The 26,363-nt window shown below is 27.3% G+C and overlaps 3 protein-coding genes and 1 pseudogene across 3 annotated transcripts; all 4 read right to left on the reverse strand.

Moving 5' to 3' along the window:
* Positions 1–4,952: 4,952 nt before the first annotated feature.
* On the reverse strand, positions 4,953–5,973 carry LOC107262315 (annotated as a pseudogene).
* A 339-nt stretch (positions 5,974–6,312) lies between these two features.
* On the reverse strand, positions 6,313–7,092 carry LOC112536824 (B3 domain-containing protein At2g33720). Its single transcript, XM_025159718.1, has one exon. The coding sequence runs from the start codon at positions 7,090–7,092 to the stop codon at positions 6,313–6,315; it is 780 nt and encodes a 259-aa protein (XP_025015486.1).
* Positions 7,093–10,527: 3,435 nt separating this feature from the next.
* Positions 10,528–11,283, reverse strand: LOC112536826 (B3 domain-containing protein At2g33720). Its single transcript, XM_025159719.1, has one exon. It carries the CDS (start codon positions 11,281–11,283, stop codon positions 10,528–10,530), a length of 756 nt encoding a protein of 251 aa, XP_025015487.1.
* Positions 11,284–12,686: 1,403 nt separating this feature from the next.
* Positions 12,687–18,689, reverse strand: LOC8268618 (NAC domain containing protein 50). The gene is made up of 4 exons (XM_048375902.1): positions 18,264–18,689; positions 17,596–17,873; positions 17,029–17,214; positions 12,687–13,617 (listed from the first exon to the last, which is right to left on the reverse strand). Exons 1-4 carry the CDS (start codon positions 18,502–18,504, stop codon positions 12,994–12,996), a joined length of 1,329 nt encoding a protein of 442 aa, XP_048231859.1. The 5' UTR covers positions 18,505–18,689; the 3' UTR covers positions 12,687–12,993.
* Positions 18,690–26,363: the final 7,674 nt, after the last annotated feature.

Consider the following 26,363-nt stretch of genomic DNA (forward strand, 5'->3'; position numbering starts at 1 on the left):
TCTTGAATAAGAGTCGCGAGAGGACTATGATCACGAATCCGAAAAATAAGAAAATGAGATCGGTCTCGAGAGTGAGTTAAAATCAAATAATCTGGGGACTATTGCATTCTTTTCAGAAAATATAGATTATTCAAATCAGTATATCAAACCATGCACATAAATACCAATCATACTATAATCATACCCTATTACTTTCTTCACAGAAAATATTGATCATTCGAATCAATATATCAACCATGCACGTAAATACAAATCACATTATAATCAAATACCATAATAAATAAATAAATAAAAATATATATTTATTTTTACGGGACGAGTGGCTCAGTAGAACCCTAACCCCAAATTCTAACAGCCATTTTGGCTCTCTTAATCCAATAAGACTGGCGCCCAGAGAGCAAGCTCGATCAGGGTCCTTACCTCCAGCCTGAACACTTGAATTCCAAATAAGCCAGAGCATCGCTCGATCGGGGACCTTAACTCCTAATCAATCGAACTCGACTGAGAGCAATGCTCGATCAGGGCAAACAAATCCATAATAACCTTATGTCCATAATCATTACCGGTGTGCACACGGTCTTGATGTAACCCATCAGGCGGCATGTCCTACAAGCCACATTTCCCAATTCGCAAACATCACATATAATAAAAATCATTATCTGATGAACTCAACCAACACATATCGAAATAAAGATTAAAGATTTAAGGTAAAACAACGTGCAATTTGTGAGGGGAAAAATAATAACGTTTATCTTATTATAACATACTAATAATAATATTTATATTATTTCAAATATTAATAATGAAGTGAAATCATTTATTTTGCGATACTAATAATCATATTAAGCACAAATTCTAAATAGCATATTAAAATCAGACTAGCAATAGCGCAAAGATTAAATGACTTTAACTCACAGGATTGGGCGACCTCCTAGCTCCTCGGTTGGAGCGAGCCGAACAAACAGATCATCTAATCACGGAAAACAATTTATCAAAACGCTGAAACAATCGATCATTAATCCTAGGTCTAGACTCCTAGGACTGACTGTCTAAGAATCTCAACTCGGGAGAATTCTACCGAAAATCCGGCAGAACCTCCCCAACAACACGAACATTACCCCCCGTAAAAACGGGTCCAGGACCTGCCAGAAGAACACTTCAAATATCCAACAATTTAAACAACGGGAGTCGGGTCCCCAAACTTCACTATTTCCCGACTCCGCCACACAAAGACAAAATACCACTATGGCAGCTAACCGATAGACAAATTATTTTGACTCACAAAATCATCAAATACTCAATATAATCCAATAGACACAAATTTAAAATCAAAGGATTCCAAAATTAACGGACCAAAGATAATTACCGAGACGCTCGATCGCTCGGTCGACTCGCCTCCGGCTGCCGGAGTCCGATCGACGATCCGAACACACCATCGAACTCACAACGACGCTCAAGACGATCCCCGCCCGATTTTCCGATCCGACACCCGATCATCCGGGAGAGATTTGCGGACGATCTCGACCGTCGATTCGCAAACGAAGCCCGATCGCCCACGTAAACCGGTGCCAATGCAAAGCTTGGTGAGGAGAGTCGGGATATGTCCTCCGATCTTCCATAGCTCACCGGAGCTCGAAAAATCCAAAAACACCTACCGCCACCATTTTCTCTCTCCACCGTGAATCTCCGATTCCCGGCCACCATCACAACACCGCCACCGCCAAAACAAAGCCGAGGCGCGAGTCGATCGGCCAAGATCCCGTCGCCGGCGACAAGGAAGCTTCGGCCATTTTCCTCCTCGCCCGTAGGCCTCTGCCACCGACGCCCGGCAAGAAAGTCGCCCGACGACGCACGCCACCGCAGCTCTCCTCCTTCTTCTACTCTCTCTCTCTCTTCCTCTCTTCCTTCCCCGATCCTTCTTTTCTTTCTTTCAATATCGACATTTGACCCCTGAACTTTTCCTTATTACAACTTGGTCCCTCAACTTTCTTAATTACTTACAATTTCATCCTGCAGAATTCCAATTTGACCCCCAAACTTCTTTTTAGACTTTCAATTAAGCCCCTAACTATTTAATTTGGGCCAAATCCGAATTATTGAAAATACACAATTACAAAAATACCCCTGACCGACATATTTATTTATGAAAATACCAAACTCACAAATTTTCAGTAAACCCTCACAAAAATAAAATTATACTTTTAATCCTTATTCCAAAATAATCCTCCAATTAAATCCTATACACAATTAAATTAAATAATCAATTTTCAACTCAAAATTTAATACTACTAATCAATTATAATACCAATTTTCTCAAAATTCTTTTATAAAAACACCCCTTACAATTTCTATCATAATTTTCTAATATATAATTTTATTTATATAAATATACATTTGGGAAAATTTGAATAACCAAAATATAATCATTTCTCAAATAGTTTACTTGAATAAAAATAAAGCTAAAATTAACTTAAATAAAAACTCACTATTAAATATATAAAAAAAAAAAATCCGGGTGTTACATTATCAAACCATACATAACTAATATTGTTAATTATTTTTTTTATAGTAAATGAAATTACTAATGGATTACCTTCATATATAATTTTATTTTAATTAATAGAATCATTAACTGATAAAAGTGTTTGTATTGAGATTTAATTGTTCATTTTTATTTTTAAATTATAAATAAATCATTTAGTTATTCTATTTTATTTTAATCTTCAATTTTTAACAAACCCACAAATTTATAAACATACTAAATATTTTTTTTAAGTTGATACTTTGTAACTAAATGTGTTAACATATATATATATATATATATATATATATATATCGAATTTAATTTGACAGCTTGAGGTTGTGCTATTAATATATATATATATATATATATATATATATATATATATATTGAGTTGCATTTCCTGTTTTCAAATTATATATAATGATAATTATAATTGGAATATGATTATTTATTATATTGTTAAGTCACTTATAATATTACATAAATTAATTTTTATGAATCATTAATAAAGTATATCATATGTGATATAAGTTTAATAAATATGTATTTTGTTCAATAAAAATGTCATAAAGACTTATTATAAAATATTTATTTTTATTTAAAAATTAAAATTTAATTATATAATCATCTAATATGTTAATATTTTTACCATATTTTTAATATAAATATTATTGTTATTTATTTAATAATTTAATAATATCATCATTAAGCCATCCATATAGTGAATATTTATCTAGTTTATTGTATTTTTGTAATTAGATTTCTAAATCCAATTATGGTTCAGTTGGAGTTCTCAACTATATAGGTTGTTAGTTTTAATTCTTCGGCTAATGAGAGTATTGAAATAATAATACTTTTACCAACGTTGTTAACTATAATAATAAAAATAATGAGAATAAAAAATAATATAAAAAGCAAAGAGTTAGATTTAGAGATTAAATAGAAAGAAAGAATCCAAAATACAACTCATTCACTCACCAGTGATCCTTTAATGAAAAATTCACGGGCACTACTTTTGTAAAAGAAGAAATTTATGGTAAAAAGAAATTATTTTTAACAGTTTTTCTTTAAAAATATTTTATTTATATGTTTTTTTTTCAAAATTTTATATAAAAAAAAAAGATATTAACAGTGCATGTAAAGGATACCAAAAAAATATTATTTTAATTTGTATTATTGTGAAGTTAGTTTTTATAGTTATTTTTTATTTTTAAAATTTTATTTAAAAAAATATAAAAATATATTTAAAAATATCTATTTTTAAATTTCATCCAAAAAAATAATAAGAGTATAGCTAAAAGATATCGAAAAAGTATTATTTTTAATTTGTATTATTGTAAATTTAATTTTTATTTATATCTTTTTACGTTTTTAGAATTTCATCAAAAAAATATACTAGAACTATATGTAAAAAATATTGAAGAATTATTATTTTAACTTGTATTATTATAAAAAATTTTTTAAAAATTTTATTTGTAAAAAGATATTAAAAGTATATTTATAAGATACTAAAAAGACATTAATTTAACTTGTATTACTGTAAAATCAGTCAAATGAAGCAGATATATAAATTTTTTTATATTTCTATATTTGATATTCATGAATTGAATTATTTTATATACGTTTATAGCAATTAGCGTGTTTTGATAACATGAGGATGTGTGTTTTAAAAAAAAATATACCACTATATACTAAAATATATCAAATACAATTTAAAATATATAAAGATATAATTAAAATAAAATTAACAATAATAAAAATATACTAAAAAGATATTAATAAAATATCACTCATAGTACAGTTTTAAAAACATATCGTATAAAGAATATTTTTTGAAAAAAAAAATCATTAAAAAAATTGTAAAAGAATTTGACTGTAAAAAATATAAAATTTACCATGCTTTTTTTTTTTAAACCAACCACTCTTTTCTCGTATTCATGTAAAAATCACCTTAAAAAATAAGAAAAGGTATACCAACAAAATAAGATTATATTTTTTCATTATACAATCTCAAAACTGTATTAAAATTATTAAAATAATATTTTATCATTGGTAAGAGATATATATTAAAAATAAAAAGATTTGTTAAAGAATGAGAAAAGTTGTTAAATAATATGATATATAAAATTACATGTAAAATGTCGGTTAATGAATGAGTTAAAAATAATAATACGTAAAAGTTAAGAGGCCTAAATAATTCAAAAATGAAGTTTGAGATGCCAATTGCAAGAATATAATAAATTTAAGGGATTATTTATGCATTTAGCCAAAAGAATTAAAAATTTACTCGCTTCACAAACTCTTTTTTTTCTCCAATAACTATTTTAATTTACTTACTAAAATAACAATTAAAAAATAGAAAATAAACTATAACATATAGTTTTAGTTGGAAATGTGCCACAGAGAAAAAGAATATTGGCTGCAAGTATTCGTTTAACGTTCACAAGAAAAATTAAACCCTTTACTTCCTGTGAACCAAATGAATCACCAAGAATGTTAGGATAGAACGAGATCCTGTAGAAATGGCTCAGATTAACCAAGCTTGCATACTGGGATTAGAAAAGAACCCGGAACTACTCTGAACTTAACCACAGCCAAATCAATGTCATGTAAAAAGACACATCAGCTTTTCTCATCAGTTTTATACTCTCTGCAATAGTTCATCCAGCAGTCCCAACAAAACCAAGCACAAAGTATGTCAGGCAATTTCTGATAAGAACAGTGCATCTTCATCTTGCTCACTCCATTAAGACTTCTTGGCAAAGATCCAAGCCTCAAGCCATGCTCTGCAGTTGCGAGTTTCTTGCTGTTTGAATCACCAAGTCGTTATCTTCTCTCAGGAAAAGTGCAACTTAAAATGTTCTGTGTCGTCAGCCAAATCCCTCAAGTACCTTCCAGTCCAATTACCTTCAGGAAGATCAGCCATTACAAAAATATGGATGGGTTGTTGAGGACCAGTCTGCTTTAAAGGTTCTGACTTTTGTTTTAAGCCCAGAAAAGTAGCTTTCCAGTGGTTCTTTAACTGACCAGACAGTCTGAGCTGGGCACAAAGAAAAGGAAGCAAACTTATTCCCTGGACTTAGCAGTTCAGGCACAAACAGAAGAAATTCAATTTTCTCAATTAAAGATTGTATCCTTTGATCCCTCTGTGCTTCGCGGATATCAATATATAGCTCTGAACCCTTGTATGGGACAGTGAAAAGACTTCCAGATGCCAAAACAGTGGCTGATTCAGATTCTGAACACACGAAATGTCCTTTTTCTACTTGAGTTGCTCATCAGGTTGGAAAGAATCTAATACTCCCATCTTTTTCTCCATTCTTATAACTCCATACTGTGGTTCTGCAATCTTCAACTACAGCATATAAATATTTGTCTATATTACCAGTAAACCCCGATAGTACAGACCCACACTCGCCCCACAAACTGATATTCACAGAATTCAGCATCTTTGACCTTCAAGTATTCATATAAATAAACATTTCAGTCTTTAACCTCTCTCTTTCTTTTTCTTTGACAAAGCAACAAAGAGCAAAATCAAGAAATTCAAGAAAGAAAAGAGCACAAGGGAGAAAAAATACTACAATCATCGACTGAAAATATTTATTGATCTCAAAGGCAGACTAAATTTATTAAAAGAAATAAAAATAGAATAACAATCCATTGAGTAAATTGTTTGACCTTTTTGCACTGACACTAAAAGTTACCATTTAAAGAAAGCACTAAATTACTATTTAAAAGGACAAAAAAGAAACACTAAACTCAAAATACGATAGAAAAAACTATGATCATGGAGCCCGACGAATGACAGCAAAGTTGAATCTTGAAGAAGTTATATCCCAAAAAATTCCAATCTCATCTCCTTTCTTTAAGTTCCTTCTTTTCACAAATTCTTGGGTCCAGCCATCTTTGAACATGTAGCTTTCACAACTGATCCATTTCTTTAATGTCAACTTATGCTCAGTTGCAGTGTCAACATCCCAAAATATAACAGTCGCGCCATGGTTACTGTTAACATTCTCAGCAACGTCATTACTCATGAAAGGGAGAATATGATTCTTTACCAAGTCTGTTGAAACCAAGAGCCTGCATAAACTACCCAGATCGCTTTCTTTAAGTATCTTCTTGATTATGCCCGGACATTTCCTGATTTTGCATGTGGCTATTTTCCTGATTTTTTTGCATGGATCTCCATATAATGTCAGTTCGGTTGAAACCTTTTCTTTGTGCTTCTCCCTCTCGAACTCTTCTCTCATTCTTGCAAGACTATCAGAAACAGGGTCCTTGATTGTAGTAGTCCAAGATGTATCATATAGGGTTAGCTCTGTAGAAACAAGATTTGGCTTGTCAGCAACGGAACTGCTTTCACTGCTTCTTGCCTTCTTGTTGTTAGTTGGATAATCACAAGAAAGTGTAACAACAGAAGAGACTTCACTCCCTTCGTCTTCACATTGTATTTCTTCATCTGGGTCCTTCCGTTTCTTGGAATTTACAGTAGGGAGTTGAGAATTACCAAAGGGACAAAAGAACAAGAATTGCTGTGGCTGTTGCTGCTGCATTCTCTCCATGATCATGGGTTATGATAATCGAAGATGTTAAAGAGAATTGGAATATCCTTTGGGGGTTTTTCTCTTTTCACAATATATTTATATTTTTTCAAATTAATATCTCAATCTAGTTAACTAATAAACATTTGAACAATCAATTTTTTTAACACAGTTAATACAAATATAAATTAAAAAGTGATAAAACAAATTAAACAATAATATAACAAAGATTGCCACAATATACAAAAGCCTAACAATTATGACAAAGAATAAATAAAATAAAATATTGTATTATGGGAATAATTAAGAAAATTATAATAATAAATAAATTAAAAAAATAAAATTTAAGAATTAAAACTATAATTATAAAAAATACTTAAAAGTAAATGTAATAAAATTAAATAAAGATAAAAATGAAAAACAACTATAATTTTACACAAAACATTAATATCAAATAAAGATTACAGATTACAAGGAAAAAAACTTACCTTAATATGCTCAAAAATAAATTCCCTTTTTCTTCTTTTTTATTCTTCTAAATCTAAAATTAAGGCAAAAAAAAAAAAATACATTTCAGATATTAAAAGAAATTATTTACAAATTTGAAAAAAGATTTATCTCTTTTTTTTTCTTCTTCTTCTTCTTCCAAATCTAAAATTAGAAGAAAAAAATACATAATAGATATTTCTTAAAAAATAATTTACAAAAAAAAATAGGAAATTTAAGAATTTGGGAATTTTAGGGGATTTAGGGATTTGATTAGAGAAAGAGAATTTGAAAAAAGAGAGGGGCAGAAAAAGCTTCCCTAGATTTTTTATCTTATATTAATGACGGACTAGTGACGTATCTAGTCGGTCGCTAATTGAAATTTAATAAAATGTTGCGTTTTAAATAATTAACATGGACGGAAATGAATCTATCACTAATTTCAACCCAACAACGAAAACTTGTCTTTTTTTTGGCGACGGATACATATCCTTCGCTAATATCATCTGTCACTATTTATAGAGAATCTCTCGCTATATTTGCTGTCATTTGTTGGCGCCAACTCCAGCGCTATTAGTAATAGAAAGAACATCTGTCGCTGACACAAATCTGTCGCTATCGATTGCCAGTCCCTTGCTAATGATCCTGTCTTTTAATGGCGCCCATATTAGCGACGGATAAAGTCAGTTTCTAAAATCCCCGCAAATCTGTAGCCATTATTCTTATCCATTTTCTTTCTCCTAGTTTGTTGCTAGTTCCTTTCTTTTTCGTCATTATTCATCGGTTGCTAAACTATCAGATTCTAATAGTGAATTAGGGAGAGGATATGGGGAAGTGTTTTAGTAGAAATTAATTAAGAAGAATTATTTTTTACAATAATTATTGAATTTCTTTTTCAGTTGTTCATCTCTATTGTTTTTTTTACATTTATTTATTGTTATTTTTCCTCAATAATTAATGAACTCTAGAATTTGTATTAAAGAAGAAGAAAAAGAAGAAAAAATTGTTGTTTCTTTGTCATTGACATGGTGAGTCAGCATTGTTTTGGCCGACTAAAATTTTTTCCATTTCATGGTCGCCGATGCCACGTCAGCAAAGTCCCATATAACATATTTAAAAAATAATTGTAAGTATTGAAATCAAATATTGAATGACTTGAATAAATTTATGAAAAATATGAAAGGTAATTGATAATTAAACTTATTTAATAAGATAACTAATACCCATTATAAGCGTCAATTAAGAAAATAAAAATATGTTTTAAAATTAATAAATAAGTTAATTAATTAAAAAACTTCAGTTTTTTTTAAAAAAAATATTTTAATAAAATGTATATGTTAGCAATAATACTGGAAATGAAAACAAAATGATTTGTAAACTCTACATCTATGTGAAAACAAGGCTTTCAACTTGCTTTCTCTCTCTTGTCAATTTTTCTATAAAATATTTTATATTTTAATGAATTTAATCTATTACTAGAGAAGATTAAATAAATAAATTAGATCAATCTTCATTAACAATCATTTAATAACTATAATTTTAACAATCTATTGTTTTCTCTCTCTATTATCGATTTTCTATAAATTTTTTCACATTTTGCTAATTTTAATATGACTATTATTTTAAAAATCTATTATTTTTTCTCTCTTCTTATCAATATTTCTATAAAATTTATTATATTTTAATAAATTTAATTTATTACTAAAGAGATTTAAAATAATAAATTAAATAACTCTTCATTAAACAACCTGTTAATAATCATTATTGTAATAATCTATTTCAATTCATTTTATTATTGAATGCTTCAACAATAATGAAAAGAATATTTACATTATTAATTATATATAGCTCTGCATTTGAGAATTTTTTTTCTTTTTCAAGATGAATGAATTTTCTTAATATTTTTGTCAATGCTTATACAAATGTAACATAAAAAAATTTCCACCATTAATTTTCTCCTATTCAATAACTAATTATAAACTTTTTATCATTCTACATTCTCTCCTATTAATTAACTAATTATATTTTCTAATTCACTTTTCATCTATGACCAGAATCTACACACACATATATACAAATATATATTCTAAATTTTTATTCCTATTCAAGTGAAATAAAATTTATATTTTATTTTATTATCAAATCAAATGAAATAGTGTAATTTATTATTAATATTTTAGATTGAGTTTGATTATTTTATATAGTTTCTTTCTATTTATGCATTATTAAACTATTTATTTATTAAAGTATTAAACAATATTTAACTATTTAAAATGATCTTAATTATTAATTATATTTAAATTAATACATCAAAAATTTAAATATTTATATCTATAGCATATTATTTTTTTCTCGATGTCTTGAAATTGTGCAATAATAATATTTTATTATTGAATATGTAAAGTAACTTTTATATTATCAAGTCCCTTTAAGATATGCACAAATTAATTTTCACAAATTGCAAGTAAAACATAAAATTAATTAATTTTAGTCATAATAAATTTATAATTTTCATTATTAGTAAGATAATCGCCCACAAAACGGCTAGTCATCTAGTTATTAGTAGAAAAGATTAAGAGTAAAATAAATGAAGGTAAATAAGTCATAATTTCCTTTGTTATTTTCTCACATTTGCCAAACAATGTAAAGATACAATACTTTTATTTATTTATTTTTCATCATTATTTTATTTTCCTCCTTATTATACCTTATTCCAAACATAGGCTTATTTTATTTTTTTCAACAACAAATATAGGCTTAGATTTCAAGTAAAAAACTGTACAAACTACTCGCACCACAAACTAACTAAGAAAACCCTCAAGTATTCATCTAAATAACATATCAATCTATTGAATAAATTGTTTGGACCTTTTCCACTGACACTAAAAATCACCATTAAGAGAAAACGCTAATTACTAATTAAAAGGAAAAATAAACACTAAACTGAAATTACGATAGAAAAAACTATGATCATAGAGCCCTACGAATGACAGTAAAGTTGAATCTTGAAGAAGCTATATCCCAAACAATTCCAATCTCATCTCCTTTCTTTAAGTTCCTTCTTTTCACAAAATTTTGGGTCCAGCCATCATTGAACACGAAGCTTCCACAACTTATCCATTTCTTTAATGTCAACTTATGCTCAGTTGCAGTGTCAATATCCCAAAGTATAACAGTCGCGCCATGGTTACTGTTAACCTCCTCAGCAACGTCATTACTCAAGAAAGGTAGAATATGATTCTTTATCAAGGCTGTTGAAATCAAGAGCCTGCATAAACTACCCAGATCGCTTTCTTTAAGTATCTTCTTGATTATACCCGGATATTTCCTGATTTTCTTGCATGGATCTCCATATAATGTCAGTTCGGTTGAAACCTTTTCTCTGTGCTTCTCCCTCTCGAACTCTTCTCTCATTCTTGCAAGATTATCAGAAACAGGGTCCTTGATTGTAGTAGTCCAAGATGTATCAAATAGGGTTAGCTCTGTAGAAACAAGATTTGGCTTGTCAGCGACGGAACTGCTTTCACTGCTTCTTGCCTTCTTGTTGTTACTTGGATAATCACAAGAAAGCGTAAGAACAGAAGAGACTTCACTCTCTTCGTCTTCACATTGTATTTCTTTATCTGCGTCCTTCCGTTTATTGGAATTTACAGTAGGGAGTTGAGAACCAAAGGGACAAAAGAACAAGAATTGATGTGGCTGTTGCTGCTGCTGCATTCTCTCCATGATCATGGGTTATGATAATCGAAGATGTTGAAGAGAACTGCAGATTTTGGGGTCTCTCTTTTCTGAGTATATGTTAAATAAGAGGAGAGACTGTGTGTGTATATATATATAGTATTTGCAGTGTGCAAGTTTATCATATTTCAATAGGTTTAGGAAATCAGAAATCACTTTGGAATTTGGAATGTTTTATTATCAAGTAACTGAGTAGAAGTGATAAACTAAAATTGTGAGAATTAGCTATCCATGCTGACCACTGGATCAACATTTCTTTTTTAAAAGGCTTAATTGTGAAAAATAATAATCATCAACTTTATACTTTTTATCAAATATAGTACCTAGGTTTTAAATTTTCATTTTCAGCACTATACTTTAACATTAGTTTCAATTTTAACCATTAGTAAAATTATCCTCTAAATTTGTTGATATTAGTTTCAATTTTAATCTTTAATAAAATTATATTTCAAATTTGGTTGACGTAGTCTAAACTACAATCATAATAAATAAATAAAAGTTGAATCAATTTTAGAGTTATTGACTCTTTAAATTACTAAAAGATTTATCGTTTAAAACATATAAAATTAATTTAATCCAAATTGACTCTATTTAAATTATTAATTATTCAAATTTAAATTTGTCTTAATAAATTATTTAGAACACTCAAATTAAAATTAATTATAAAAAATTTATGATTAATCATAAATTAAAATTGCAAGTTAAGTGGAATAACTCAAAGCTTGGACAATATTAATTATTTAAATTCCAAAAATATAAAATATAATATCATACAAAATTAAACATAATATAATAATTGAATTCGACTCAACTTGTTAACTTTCTACGGTACCATCTTGCTTGAGAAATCCATATATATACCGAAAAGTGGATAAAACTGGAGGTACATGTATTTTGATCAGCAAAAGAGAATGATCATAGTTTCTATTGAAATCTACTTCCACTTATCATTTGAGGCATTTAGTCATTCTTTCCAACTTCACATCCAGTGGATTTCCTGCTTTATACATATATAAAGCAGATAATCTTTGAAATTATTACATCACCAATTTATGTCTGTAGTTGGGTAACCATTACTTAAGCAAATACCCTCCAATATATGATGTATGGTGAATTTTACTGAATACAGAACTAAAAGTTATACATCACAGAATCTTCCAGGGGTTCACTACTTAAAGCATTAGTTCAGAAATATTTGCAGCAATTGAAGGTAGGTACGCCGATCCTGCTCGATTTCTGACTGATGAGCTAGAGGGGCAGGAAAGCTTATGATACGGAGCTGTAGAGATGGACGACTCCATTGAAAGTCACTTGACCATGAGATATCAGAAAACTTAATATCACTAGTAAGCAATAATGATGTAATAGACCCTTTAACAATGCAACTGATGTAACGATCAATGCTGAATTCTTAATGAGAAGATACATTACAACTGATAGTACTAAATAAGGTCTCAGCTCACAATGCTGCAGTCTAAATTCGTCATTACAGAAAGCAAAATCCAACATTATGATAATCCTACAACATAGTTTATTAAAACAAACACATAAAACAATAATATCCTAATTTTACATTCCCCTCAAATCGTAAGGACTTGAGGGGGAAAAACTGCATCAGGGACCTATGATTCATAGGTCAGAATAGCAGCAACAAGATTACACATGCATTGGTGCTTTTTTTTGAACATGCATTGGTGCTTACTGGTTACACCGGATGCTCCTTTTCAAATCCTCATTTTCCTTGTTGAGAAAATCAATTCGAGATTGAAGAATGTTAATCATGGCTTGAGCACTCATCATTTCAAGCTTCAAAGTCTCTCTCTCAACAGAAATCTTGTGGATCTCACTCTGCAAATCGTTGATAAACTTCATACAGCTAGGAGGCACTGTTGAATCAAGACCAAAAGAATCAAATTTCAGAGTAGGAACACGAGGAGACTCTTTAGGTTCAATCGATTCCATTAGCGAAAATTCCAACAATGCAGATACCGCTGTCGTCGTTGCTGTAGCTGTTGTCATTGTAGTGTCGGTAGTTGTAGTTGTTGCTCCTGTTGATGTCGTGGATGAGCAAGGATCTTGAGTTGTCCTAGTTGAATTCTCTGAAGCATTTGACCGATTAGACACCATTTCATCATTATGCTTTCTTCTTTTATACTGGAGCAGGGGAAAGGATGCTTCTGTATTAAGCACACAAGGAGGACAATCATCCATCCTTTCAGTCTTGCACACGGGCAAATCATGTCTTCTAAATTCATCAACAGTTTGAGAGTCCTTGGGAAGTTCATTGATATTAAGGGGATCTCGACGAATGGAATGATTATCCTGCAGAACAGAACTAACATCTTTATAGCAGATTTGGTAAACGTTTAGTCACAAATATAAAATGAAATTATTAAGGAGTATTGCCATCCGAGACAATTAAATGCATGATCAATAACTTCCAAGCATGGAATCATTAAATTTTCAGGCCCATTTTTTTCCTTGTAATGCATACCCTAAAAAACTGTAAACGTAGTGAAAATTTTACTCCAGAGTTCACAGCTCAGACACATAATCGCGGCACATAATGTATATGCAAGTGTCAAAACCAACTCATTCCTATATGTTGAAGCTCATAGTTTGACAAGACATTTTACAAAAAATATGTGCAACATAGCTACAAGCTAATTACATCAATAATCAGACTACCATCACTATAATACTAGTTTCACACTTAAATTTACAAGATTAGTGTCTGCCAAGCTCCAGAAAAAGCATTTCTTAAATTTGTTCTTTGATCACAAATTTCAGTCCAAATGACTCAGAGATTAACTAGGCATTTTACGATTCTCTAGGTTGGTATGGACAAATCAGTTTGCCTTCAAAACTTCTCAAAAAAAAAACAAAGAGGTTTAATATAGTTGCTAGGTCAAAGATCATTCAGCAACCTGACCACAAACGGTTACTGGTTTGAATTTAAATTCAATAAAATATGTCATATTCCTCACTTATATTCAGTGCACAGTGTTCAATTATGATGGCATAGCACATTTGTAATCTAATTATTCAAGCAGCGTAACTAAAGATTGTACCATCGACTTTTTATGACACACTAGTGCCTCATTGATCGTCCAGGCATCCCCTTTTAAACTATCATTTCCATTCCTTTCAATTTATTAGCAACCACTCACTATATTATATATTTGATGCAAAATCACATGCGCATTTTCCGTCAAAACAAAGTCACCCTTTTCAAGCAACCCTCTACTTTAGCTTCAACCTGCCCAAATAGCTTGTTTAGATTGCTCATAAAAATAATAACTGAACTTGAAAATCCAACTACAGTGACTAATGCTACTTGGACTCATTTCCTTTTCAAACGTGAAGACATCCTTCAGAACTGTCTGTTCACCTTTGTCGTTGCTTGCAGCAATCCAGTTTTTACAGTATCACTAAAGATACCAACTTTGAATCACACATTCATAGCGTCCAACATTCTCCAAACATTCGAATCAAAATCTAGCCAATCAGAGTGTTATTTTTATGACACCGAATAGCTTCTTAAAATACCAAGAAAATAAATCTGTTCAACTTATAACAGGTCCTTCCAAACAAACAAACAGATTCCTACCTTTTTTTTCCACTGAATCAAAATATTTACATTTAAATTTTATCACCCATAATTTCACAATGATAGTATTACGTTAGTCATCTTGCTAATCAACTATGCTTCCTTAGTCGCCAAGAGTACTACCCCTGATACCCTTTCATCAAGGCAGCAGAGGAATGTTATCCACTACAACTTTCACCCAAAGCACACTTATATCAATCTTGCTGGGGTTCCTAATTTTCGACGAATCTCTTTCTATATACTAGTTGCGAGGTAACAATATTTTATTTCAATGTTAAACAGGAAAAAGAAAAATAGTGCTCTTTACTCCATCTCTGACAATTTTCTTCTCCAGAAAAGAAAAAAATGAGAAGAGAAGTGGTACAAGACAAAACAGGTCCTTTTAGGAAATAAAATCAATTTAAAAGGTATAACACGCAGGTTACAGATATAATCTTTCTTTTTATAAAGATAAAGCCATTGCACTTCTTTGTTTGACTTCATTCTTCTGTTACCTTCTTGTCATTTCCATTTTAAAGCGATGCTGGCTATATACTTCTAGAGAATACGTGAGCTTATCTTTTTCTTTTCCATCTTTTCTTTTTCTTCAATAAGCCGTCAAATGAAAGCATTTTTTTTTAAATGAAGAGCACAGTTTTACAGTGGTTTCATAGATTTGTTAACACATTAAGTATAGAGACTATCAATTTCCCACCATTCATGAGAACTTCTGCCTAAAAGGAATTACCAAATTCAGTGTAAGGATAACAAAATGAACTCAAGAAGAACGATTCATTGTAACAATTCCTTCATAAACACAATTTCTCTGCTTTTTGTATTGTTCACTAATAAAAAGAAAAAGACTAGGTAATAAAATGTTTCAGCATGAATGAAGATCAAGTATCTTGGAGCCCATTATACAAAGGAATCATCAGATAGAGAAATTGAAGCTTATCTGAGTCTTCCAAGATAACAGTTGATAAGAATAGGAGTGCATAAGCAAAGGTTTACCTTATAAAAGAAAGGTTTTAGCAAAAATAATATTATAACAACCTATTAAATAGGAAAGGAGTGCATAAGCAATCCTTTGCATGGTAAACAATTTGGAAGTCTTATCTAAAAGAATCTTCCAATGTGACCTTTTTTTAGCTTGCAAGAGGATCTTAACATTAGATGAATTCATATTGATGAAAAGGTAACATATTTGACAAATTGTTGCTAAAATGTAAGAGAGGATCGCTGAATCACTTACTACTATAATGTGAGTGCACTTTTGTATTTGACATATTCTTCTAGAATACAGCTAAATGTATCTATGAAAAATTTCAGCGAGATATGAAGGAACAGAATGCAATTCCTTTGACGATTTTGTAAAACTAAGAAAAAAGTTACGAGCTTTTGAGAGTAAATAACCTTCTATAGATAAAATCAGTGAGAAGGTCGACCATATTAAGGTTGGTAGACTGAAGCTAGGAGCAGGTAGACCTAAATTAACATGGAGAAAAGTGGTACAAGATGATCTAACGGCTTTATATCTTTCTGAAGATGCAGCCCAAATCATTTGGAGTGAAGAAAGTGAATCCATATAGGAACTCAATTAATTTGGGATATAGGCTTAGTTGAATTGAGTTGAGAAAAAAAATTAGAGAGATATAGTTGCAAACACTTGATATTTGAAAGGAGAGTTTGTCTTCTAATGCTGACTTTGATAATTTCATGGAAAACATTCTTCTAAAATTAATTTGCAATTGCAGTTGCTGGAATACATGGGTGGCAACCCTTCTGATGCCTCCATCTATAAGTTCTTTCTATTTCAATAAAAATGATTAGTATGACTCCACTAGAGTGGGACTAAGGCTTGGGTTAAGTTGCAGTAGATAATATTCAACATCCATTGCTCCTAAAGCCATCATTAACCTTCTTGCTTACCAAGAAAAACTATATAGCCTGTATAAGGTTTCAACAAAAATCTACTTTGCACTTATCCCAATATACTACTGCCTGATTGCCTTCCTTGTCTACCATATATTCCAGAAACAATAATGACAAGATGAAGCATTAGTTTCATTCATCATAAGTCATAGCACAAATTAACCTCTCTGATAACAATTCAGATAAAAACTTAATCAAATTAGTGTATGTACCTGCTCAACACGATTCATTTCAGTATTGTCATGACCAACCACCACTTCATCCGCAGCATCCTCTCCTGGAACAAGAGCTGTCTCACCATCGTCCCACTCCTCCTCAAGAAATGGTGCATAGCGATTTCCATTTGGTGGTCCTATATTATTCTTGTGAAAAACTCTACACAGCACGTATGAATCGGTCTTCACCCAAAACAAAAATAGCAAACAATCCATGAGATTATCAATGCTGAAACAAATAGCAATGGGCTTTCATTGCTCATATATTCATAGAGGACAACAATTGAACTTAGAAGATAATCATATTCCAGGACCGCAGAATACCAAAGTTTCCTAATACACCCACCTCAACATGCCAATTAGATATAACGCCATTCCTGTGAAACAACTTACAATGTAATAAACCCAACATGTTCTCTAAAGAAAAAGAAAAAAACCGATCTTTTGCTGTCAGTTTCTTATCATTATCAAACCAAAGCAGAATAGCACACAGCAATCAAACATTCATTCAAACTTTCTACGCAAGCTAATAACCAGTAACAACAACTATGCCTAAAGCCTCACATGTAAGGCTCCAAGTCTGTCCAATTCTTCTTCAACAAGACGATACTCATGCATAACCCAATTGGTACGCTGCCCTCCAGGTGCACGCCCACTGTGAAACACAAGTGTTTTCTTCATTGCTATGAGTTGGGAACTGCGGCGAACCTCCCTATCTTTACCAGTAGCTTTCCAGTAACCTTTAATTGTGGCTCTATTCATTCTTGCTCCATTTCCGTACTTCCTATCCAATGCACTAAAAAAGTACCATTCTTGGTCTCGGCTTTTCAACCTTGCCTTATCTACAAATCACATAAAGTTACAATCTCTATAAGAACCCATATAAGGAAAATCAAAATTGAGCAAAGTACAACACTTCTCATAACCAGAATAACCAAAAAGAAAAAACAACAAAAAACGATAAAATGGCTAAAATACAGCCATGAAAAACTATATAATCGAGACAATAAAAACCCAAACAATCGACTAGAATTTTCAGGTTTCCAATTCCAAAAACAATAAAAATGTTTCTTCAAAAGGAAGAAAACAATTTCCTCGATTTTTTTTTTTTAAAAAAAAGAACAACAATAATAATTTTCCAGACATATCAAACACACCAAAATTCAATTAAATTCGAAATATGACATAAAAAAAATTGAAGAACTTAATGAAAAAAAAAAAAAAAAGAGAACCTGCAAGTTCCCAAGGCTCGTTCTTGTAAATATCGACCTCTGAAATAGCATTAAAACGAACAGGTTTATTAGAAACCTTTCGTTTCAAGTAATAACTAACAAGTTCTTCATCTGTTGGGTGGAATCGAAACCCAGGTGCCAAAGCTGTTGTTTTCACCGCCCCCGCCGGCTGTATCGCTCCCACAGCCGCCGCAGACGGCGGTGCTGGTGCATGTGGTGGGGTACAAGTTTCACGACCCATAATGAAGAGAAAGAGAAATGAAGAAATGGGTTAGGGCTTATCTTTTCGGGGCAAAGAGAGACAGAAATGAGAAAGATAAGATTGGTTTTGATAGATTGAGAGTGAAGAAACAGAGAAGGGTACCTTCGATTGCAAGCAATTTCTTATGTTTGGATTCAAATTTTCCTTAGTGTTATATATTTTGTCGATTTATTATTTGCTTATTTGGATTCTTTTACCTCTTTTGTATGTTATCATTAATTGTGTTGTTACTATTGGATAATGGAAATTAGATGGGAATTTTTAAATATTAGAAAATGTATATAAATGTATTATAAAATGGAAAGTGTACATGTGGTAAAGAAAAAGTATGATTATGGTAAGTTTATTAATATTCTTTTGTTTGTATTTACAAGTAGAGAAGATTAGGATTTTAAATCTTAAGGATGTAATATTTAAGCATATGGGTTTATTATAGAGCTTTGTAGGATTTGGAATTTAATTATTTTCTTTTTTCATTTCTAAAAGTTATTTATGATTCTTTTTAGCATGTGAAATTTAAATTTTAAATTCTAAAGTGCAAATTAAGAATTTGTTTGTCTAAGTTGTCGCTCCTATAGTTAGTAATTGATAGTTTATTGTTGACGGCTAATTAATAATTATATTTAATAAAATTATTTTATAGTTGTTACAGTTCATATAATCAATTAGTAATTTAATTATTAAATAATATTTTTTTAATTGAAATATATTTATCATTTTTTAAAAAGATTATGTTATAACCTATTATTAATAGATAAAAATTATCATATTAAATTTATTTTTATAGCAGCAACCAGTAAAAAATAAAAATAATAAACAATAAAGAAAGAATATTGATAGTTTGTATTAAAATATCTCATATTTTCTTTTTATTTTTCTTGTATTTAATAAATTTCTTAGCTATAGAGGAAAAGAGAAGATGTGATCTTTTAAGTTTTTAGTTTAGGGTGTTAAAAATAAAAGGAATAAAAAGATTTTTTAAGCTTTTGCAACAACGAAGAAAGTATATTTTTTTATTTGCGTACATTCCATGTGAATATTAAATATTTAACTCGTTATCACTTTAAAAATAAAATATTATATATATTTTTAAAATTTATCATTATAAATACTTTTAATATTAAGATAGTAATAAAATCCTTAAATTACAGTAAACTCATTTAAGATTAATCTATTTATATCTCATAAAATTTATACTAATTATTTTTAAGCTAGCAATTAATAAATTTTAAATTTTATTACAAAAATTAAGTTTCACAAAAATTGTAAAAGTATATTAATTTAAAACCAAAGACTTTGAATATTAAAAAATAATTTATATAATCTTTAAATTACAAATTTTAAGTAAACTTTAATATTTTTAATAATTGATATTCTTAGAAAAATAATTCTTTTAGAATTCCATAGTTACAATTTACTAAACAATTGAATGTGCACTGATAATTTATATATTTTTTGTTAGAAAATATTAAAAATAGAAATTATAGTATTGATAATATTATTAAATTTTTTAAAGAAAGATATAGTATGTAAAAAATTATTATTCTAATAAGAACAATGCAACAAACTCTCTCTTAATAAGTTTTTCTTTCATCAATATTTCTTTGTTAAAGCTTCATTTTAGTGTCATATCAATATCTACTAATAAACATTAAATCTTAATTCATCATTTTTTCTTTCAATATTTTCTTTCTATTTTTATCGTATTTGATTTTCATAAAATTAATTATTATTATTATTAAAACACAAAGTTATACTGAAATAATTCAATTGTCAATAAGTTTTAGATAATGATATCACAAAAATATTAATTTGTTTTAACTTTCTTTTTTAGTTTTGTCATGATTTTTATTTTATTTTATTTTATTATTAAATATTTAAAGAGATTTTGACTATTTACAAAGATTGCAAGAAGATGTTAATACATTAAGTTTGTGATTGTTTTAGATTTTTCATATTAGTTAAAAAATATATGGAATTAATCAATTAAAGAATTCAAATCTCGAAAAAACCATTATAAATTTTTAAAAATAAAGAGACAAACTTGTAAATTTAACATTACTATAGAGGAGCCTAGTAATTTAACTTATACTCATTTAACTACCATAAAAAAAAAAATTATAACTGCGTGTTAATTCAACTAAAAAAATTGTTTTATCTTTTCTATTAATCCTATTTTTAGCCAATTTAATTTTATTATGTTGAAAATATATTTTTTATTTTTATTTTATGTAAATACACTAATATTATGATGCAAATATTGTCGTATATAACTCTAACCTACTTAATCATATATATTTAATATTCTGCTTAGCATATCTATTTTTTGACAGATAGAATATATTTATATGATATTTGTGATTTTTATAAAATAATTTAATATAAAATTAATACATATAGAATTAATTATTCAATAAGTAAACTTACAATTAAAATTTTTTTAAAAAAATATTTATTATCTAATTACACAAATCACAAAATTACTGTATAACAGGAGTTGCTATTGATTGAATACATCTAATATGCATATCCATGTATTCATTAGCTTAATTGATTGTCTTTTGAGATAATGATAACATATTAGTTGCTAGTTTAATAAATCAAAATACACATAAACTACTCAAAAATTAATTAAAAACTCTATAGTTTAGTATATTAAGTTAATAGGATAATTTACAACTAATACATTAATAAAATCGTATTAGCTTAGTATAATTAAATAATCAAATTGATTATTAGTTTAGCATGTTAGAAAAATAAAATCTAAATTTTCATGTACCTCAACCATGCATGTAGAATTCTATTGCTAGTTTAGTATGATGACATGGGTAAGAAAAAAAGAATTTAATTATTTTATTTTTCAATTTGTTAATATCCTATTTCTATATAAATTTATCTATAGACAACTACTATTTATTTATATAAAACTAATATATTGTTATTACTATTTTGCTCCTCTATTTGTTACACATCTACTCTTTTTATTTCTTTTTTTTTTTTACCTTAACTTATAAGGTTTACATCGAGTATTGTTTTCATTTATTTATCTCATAATTATTTAATCAAATATTATAATTATTTTGTCATTCGTTTATTTATCTATAGTTGTTGCATAGTACAAATATAAAAAATGTAGTTCATCCATGAATTTCTAAATACAAAATTTTTAAGAGATATTATATTAAAATAAAAAGATTTTTCAATTTTAGAGCAAAGTTAAAAGGCAATAAAGGATTAAAAAAATATTAAACGTTACAATTGATGTAGCCGCGGACTATATTTTCTCTAACAATTAATAGTTCAGTATTTTTAATATAAATATTTTATAATGTTTTAATGTCATGTCTCTATATAAATTTTGTTATTATATACTACTATTTATTATCTTTCTTATTCAATTATATTAAGTCGACCAATTTTAACGACATTAATCATGAAGCTCTTTATATTTCTTATATAAAATTTTATACTTCCAAACATTATCATCACATATTTATTTCTAATAGAAATTATAAGGGTGAATTCAACCAAAAAAATTGAAGTTTGAAATATAATCTAAGGACCAAATTTACCCTAGCCTATACTAATCCTAAACCATTCTAGACGTGTATCTCATGTTTAAGTGGTTATATGTATATTTTTTTTAATAACTAAGAGTTCAATCCTTTTACCACTATATACTACTATTTATTATATTTTTGTTAAATTTCATGTTAAATTTCACATAATAAAGATTTTTGTTCTAAAAAGAAATATAATTGTATTCTGTCAAACTCCTTCACAAATATGACAAAATTTATGTATAGCTTCCTAATTTTATATTAATTAATTGACCAAGTGTTGTAGGGGTGAATACGGTTATAAGGAATCTAGAAATTTAAAAATGTTCAGAACCGTAATAAATGTCAAAAATTTTAAAATTAGATTTTAGAATTCTACCGTAGCATAAAAATTCATTTCTCAAGCCATACCAATTTTTTAAAACGGTTTGATATGGAGATTCGAGTCTAATAGGATGGTTTGGTACGATACAGTACGAGATAATAGACGTTCAAAAATCTTCTACTTTTAGATAATTATAAAAAAATTTAGCTTAAATCTTGAACTAAAATTACTTTAAAATTATACAACAAAAAATAAAATCATTACAATTACATTATATTTGTATTCAACAACTACATAATATAGAAGTTTATTTTCAATCCACCAAGCTAATAAACAATTGCATATTAAATAAATATATATTTAATAGTTCTAACCCACCAAATTGAATATTTATAAAATTTCATTGTCCAGCTGATAAATACATTTCATTTGGTCCTTCTAATGCAATATAGTATCTTTTTATTAAAAGACACATTATTAATAAAAACTATTCAAAAAATATAATTAATATCATATTAGTACTATATCATCATAAGTTAATAAAATTAATATGTTTGGTACCATAGTACTTTTCATTATTAAGATTTAAAAAAGAATAGATTCTATATTTTTTAATTAAATAAATTATAATGATGTGAACTTATAACTTGCAAAAATAATTGAGATAAATTTAGTGAATAGTTAATATTGTAACAAAATATAAAATTTAGTGTTTCTATTTTATATTTAGACCAATAAGCTTAAATTTTATTAGAATAAAATTGTTAGATTTGTATTTGTTAATGCTTTTTATACTTGAGTCTAAGTTTGAACTTAAAATTTAAAATTATCTATTATAAAAATAATTATATATCTAAATAAATAAAACTTTAAATCGGTTCTAGTTTCTGTTATTCGATTCGGGATAATATAGGATGATTTGGTACGACTTTTTATATGGAGAACTAATGATATCCATAATCATACCAAAAGAAAATTTCGGTATCATCCGGTTCGAAGAAAGTCAAATAATTAACGGATATTTTCAGTTCGATAGTACGATTCAAGATCTCTCAGTCCCGTGCTCAGCCCTAATTTCCTGTTATATTTTAATTATAAGTAACAATATAAAAGAAATTTATAAAAAGAATTTAATAGAATTTTCAATATTTTAAAAAGAATAAATTAAAATATTTTATGTATTTTTATATTTTTTATATTTTAAGATTTTATAAGATTATTTTAAAAATATTTATCAATTGATTTATTAATTATTTGTACAGTTAATACTAAAAACACAATCAAAATACTATTATCTATAATTAGAAAGTTAACTTATTATTTTAATATAATATTAGAAATATAGTTAAATGCTATTTTATAAAATTAAAATTTTATTTAATTAAAAATTAATTTTTAGCTAACATATTGATTATATAATAAATATAAAATTATATATCAAAAATATTATATTTCAGATTTTAAATACACATAAAGAGAAATCTTTATTTATATATTTAAAAAACTATTATACTAGTTAAAATCTTATTTGTTACTCTTTCAAGATTATAATGTTTGTGTAATTAAAAAATAACTTATTAATTAAAAGATTAAGTATATAATAAATATGAAACATACACATCAACATAATAATTATGTGTAAAAAATAGGTATAAAGATAAATATATATATTTAAACTACTTTCAAAGCGCAACTACCTAAATCATATTTTGGGTAATTGCTATTTGTCCTATATTTTTCTATATTATACTACTTACTCCTAGCATTTAAAAATATATTTTTTTATTTTTTTATTTTACAATTTTATACTAAAAACACCTTCTGTCAGCATTTTCGTTACGGAATCATTAATTAAGTCTGATGTTATACTATTTGCCCCCTCTATTTTATTTATTGCACTAAAATCCCCCTACGTTTTGAAAGTCAATGTAATTAATGAACTAATTGATAAAATTATCCTCAAACTTCTTATCAAAGTTACAACTCTACTGTAACAAAATTAATAATAAGAATTATATCTATTTTATTTAAAAAACTTAAAAATAAATTATATAAATTTTAATATTTTGATTAATATAAGTACTTTATTAGAATTTAATTATGCTTAAGGTAATTAAAAAATACTGGTTAATTATTTTTATACAAAAACTAAATTGATTTTTACATAAATATTAGATAAGGAGGTTTTAATATAATAAATAAACCATAAGGGGCTATTTATATATACACAAAAATCAAGGGGCAAATAGTATAAAATCAAACCTAATTAACAGTTGTTTAATGGAAATTATGACGGAATAAATTTTTAGTATATAAATTATAAAATAGAAAAATGAAAAAAAATATTTTTTAAATGTTAGGAAGTAACTAGTATAATATGAAAAAACAAAAGAAGCAAATCGTAATTACCCCATATTTTATATAACATATCGAAAATACAATATCAAATTATCAATACACATTTAAATGTTAGATTATTTTTTTTTTAAAGAATTTTAGAGAAGTATATCCAAATAATAATCATATAATAAATAATAAAAAGAAAATAGTAAAATTTAAAAAATAATTATGTGGTTTGACGCTTTTACACTTTAGGTACAAATATATTTTTTGTATTAAAAGAACAACATGTGCTTCATTTTTTTTTAGCATTTTTTGGGTACATTCAATGTTTTTCTCATTTTTTAGATTGTAAATATTAGTAAAAATATAAAAATCTAATAAAATAGGTATTTTTAATTAATTTATCATCAAATTAGATATTTTTTAATCTTAAAAATTAATAAAATATATATTTTTTAATTTTAAATAAATTTAAGAAATAAATTTTTAATATATTTATGAATTTTTTGATGCATTGTTAGATAATATATTGCTTATAAAATTATAATTTAGTAACAGTACATATTAAACACATGCAAAACTATATAAAAAATAATAAAAACATAAATGTGTACCTAAGAAATGCTAAAAAAATAAAACATGTGGTACTCATTTGATACAAAAAATATCTTCGTCTCTCAAATGTAAAAACGTCAAACCACAAAGTAGTTTTTTAAATTTTACCTAAAAAAAATTATAATCAAATTAGAAAACTAACTCTAGTTATTTAGTTTAGAGATTTTGTGCAGCTTGTACTCACTCAACAACTAAATTAAATATGCTTGGTAAGACTTAAAAATTAGCATTGATAGTTGATTTAATTCGAATCCGATGTTGATTTTATCTGCTTTATTTTAGAATTTTTTCTTATTAGCTAATAGATGATTTGATCATTTTATTTATTTGGACAATATTATCTTTATTAGAAATTATTAACAATAGTTTATTTTAAGTTAATTTGATATAAATAATTATTATTTTAAAATTAGACAGATAAATAATTATAATATTCATAATTATAGCATTTAAGATCGAAAATTTTCAATTAATGAAATTTAAATTTTAATCTTTATTTTAAAAATAGTTTTAATGAATATTTTAAATAATAAATATAATTGAGTTCAGTTAAAATTAGTTAAAATATTATTGATTATTATAAGTAATTTATATTAAATTGTACTATTAAAATAGTATTATAAGATGAAATATATTTAATAATAAATTACATATTTAATTGTCATTTAACATACAAATACAACAATTAATAAAATTTTATCAAACATTTTAAATTATCAACTACTAGCTACCGACTATTAACTATTAGCTACTAGTCACTAATTACCAGCTGTATTATTTAGTTTGATTAAATAAAATATTTATCTAAAAACACTTGATTGTGGATAATTTAAAAATTGAGAAAATTTTAATTTTTTAATGTTAGTTATTTGTTAAATTTAATTTATTAATTTCTTATTTGTTTTTATAAAATTAAGACTAAGTGTATGAAATGTAAATATATTTTGGATATTCAACAAGTAAACAACATATTAAGAAAATTATAGATTGTAACT

The sequence above is a fragment of the Ricinus communis genome, chromosome 6, assembly GCF_019578655.1.
Source record: "Ricinus communis isolate WT05 ecotype wild-type chromosome 6, ASM1957865v1, whole genome shotgun sequence".
NCBI classification, from domain to species: domain Eukaryota; kingdom Viridiplantae; phylum Streptophyta; class Magnoliopsida; order Malpighiales; family Euphorbiaceae; genus Ricinus; species Ricinus communis.

Excerpts from the sequence above, each read along its gene's own strand:
- LOC112536824 (XM_025159718.1), bottom strand. The coding sequence starts at position 7,092 with ATGGAGAGAATGCAGCAGCAACAGCCACAGCAATTCTTGTTCTTTTGT.
- LOC112536826 (XM_025159719.1), bottom strand. The coding sequence starts at position 11,283 with ATGGAGAGAATGCAGCAGCAGCAACAGCCACATCAATTCTTGTTCTTT.
- LOC8268618 (XM_048375902.1), bottom strand. The coding sequence starts at position 18,504 with ATGGGTCGTGAAACTTGTACCCCACCACATGCACCAGCACCGCCGTCT. Across the intron at positions 17,874-18,263 it reads CGAGCCTTGGGAACTTGCAG|ATAAGGCAAGGTTGAAAAGC; the intron begins GTTCTCTTTTTT and ends TGTGATTTGTAG. Across the intron at positions 13,618-17,028 it reads AAATGAATCGTGTTGAGCAG|GATAATCATTCCATTCGTCG; the intron begins GTACATACACTA and ends TCTGTTCTGCAG.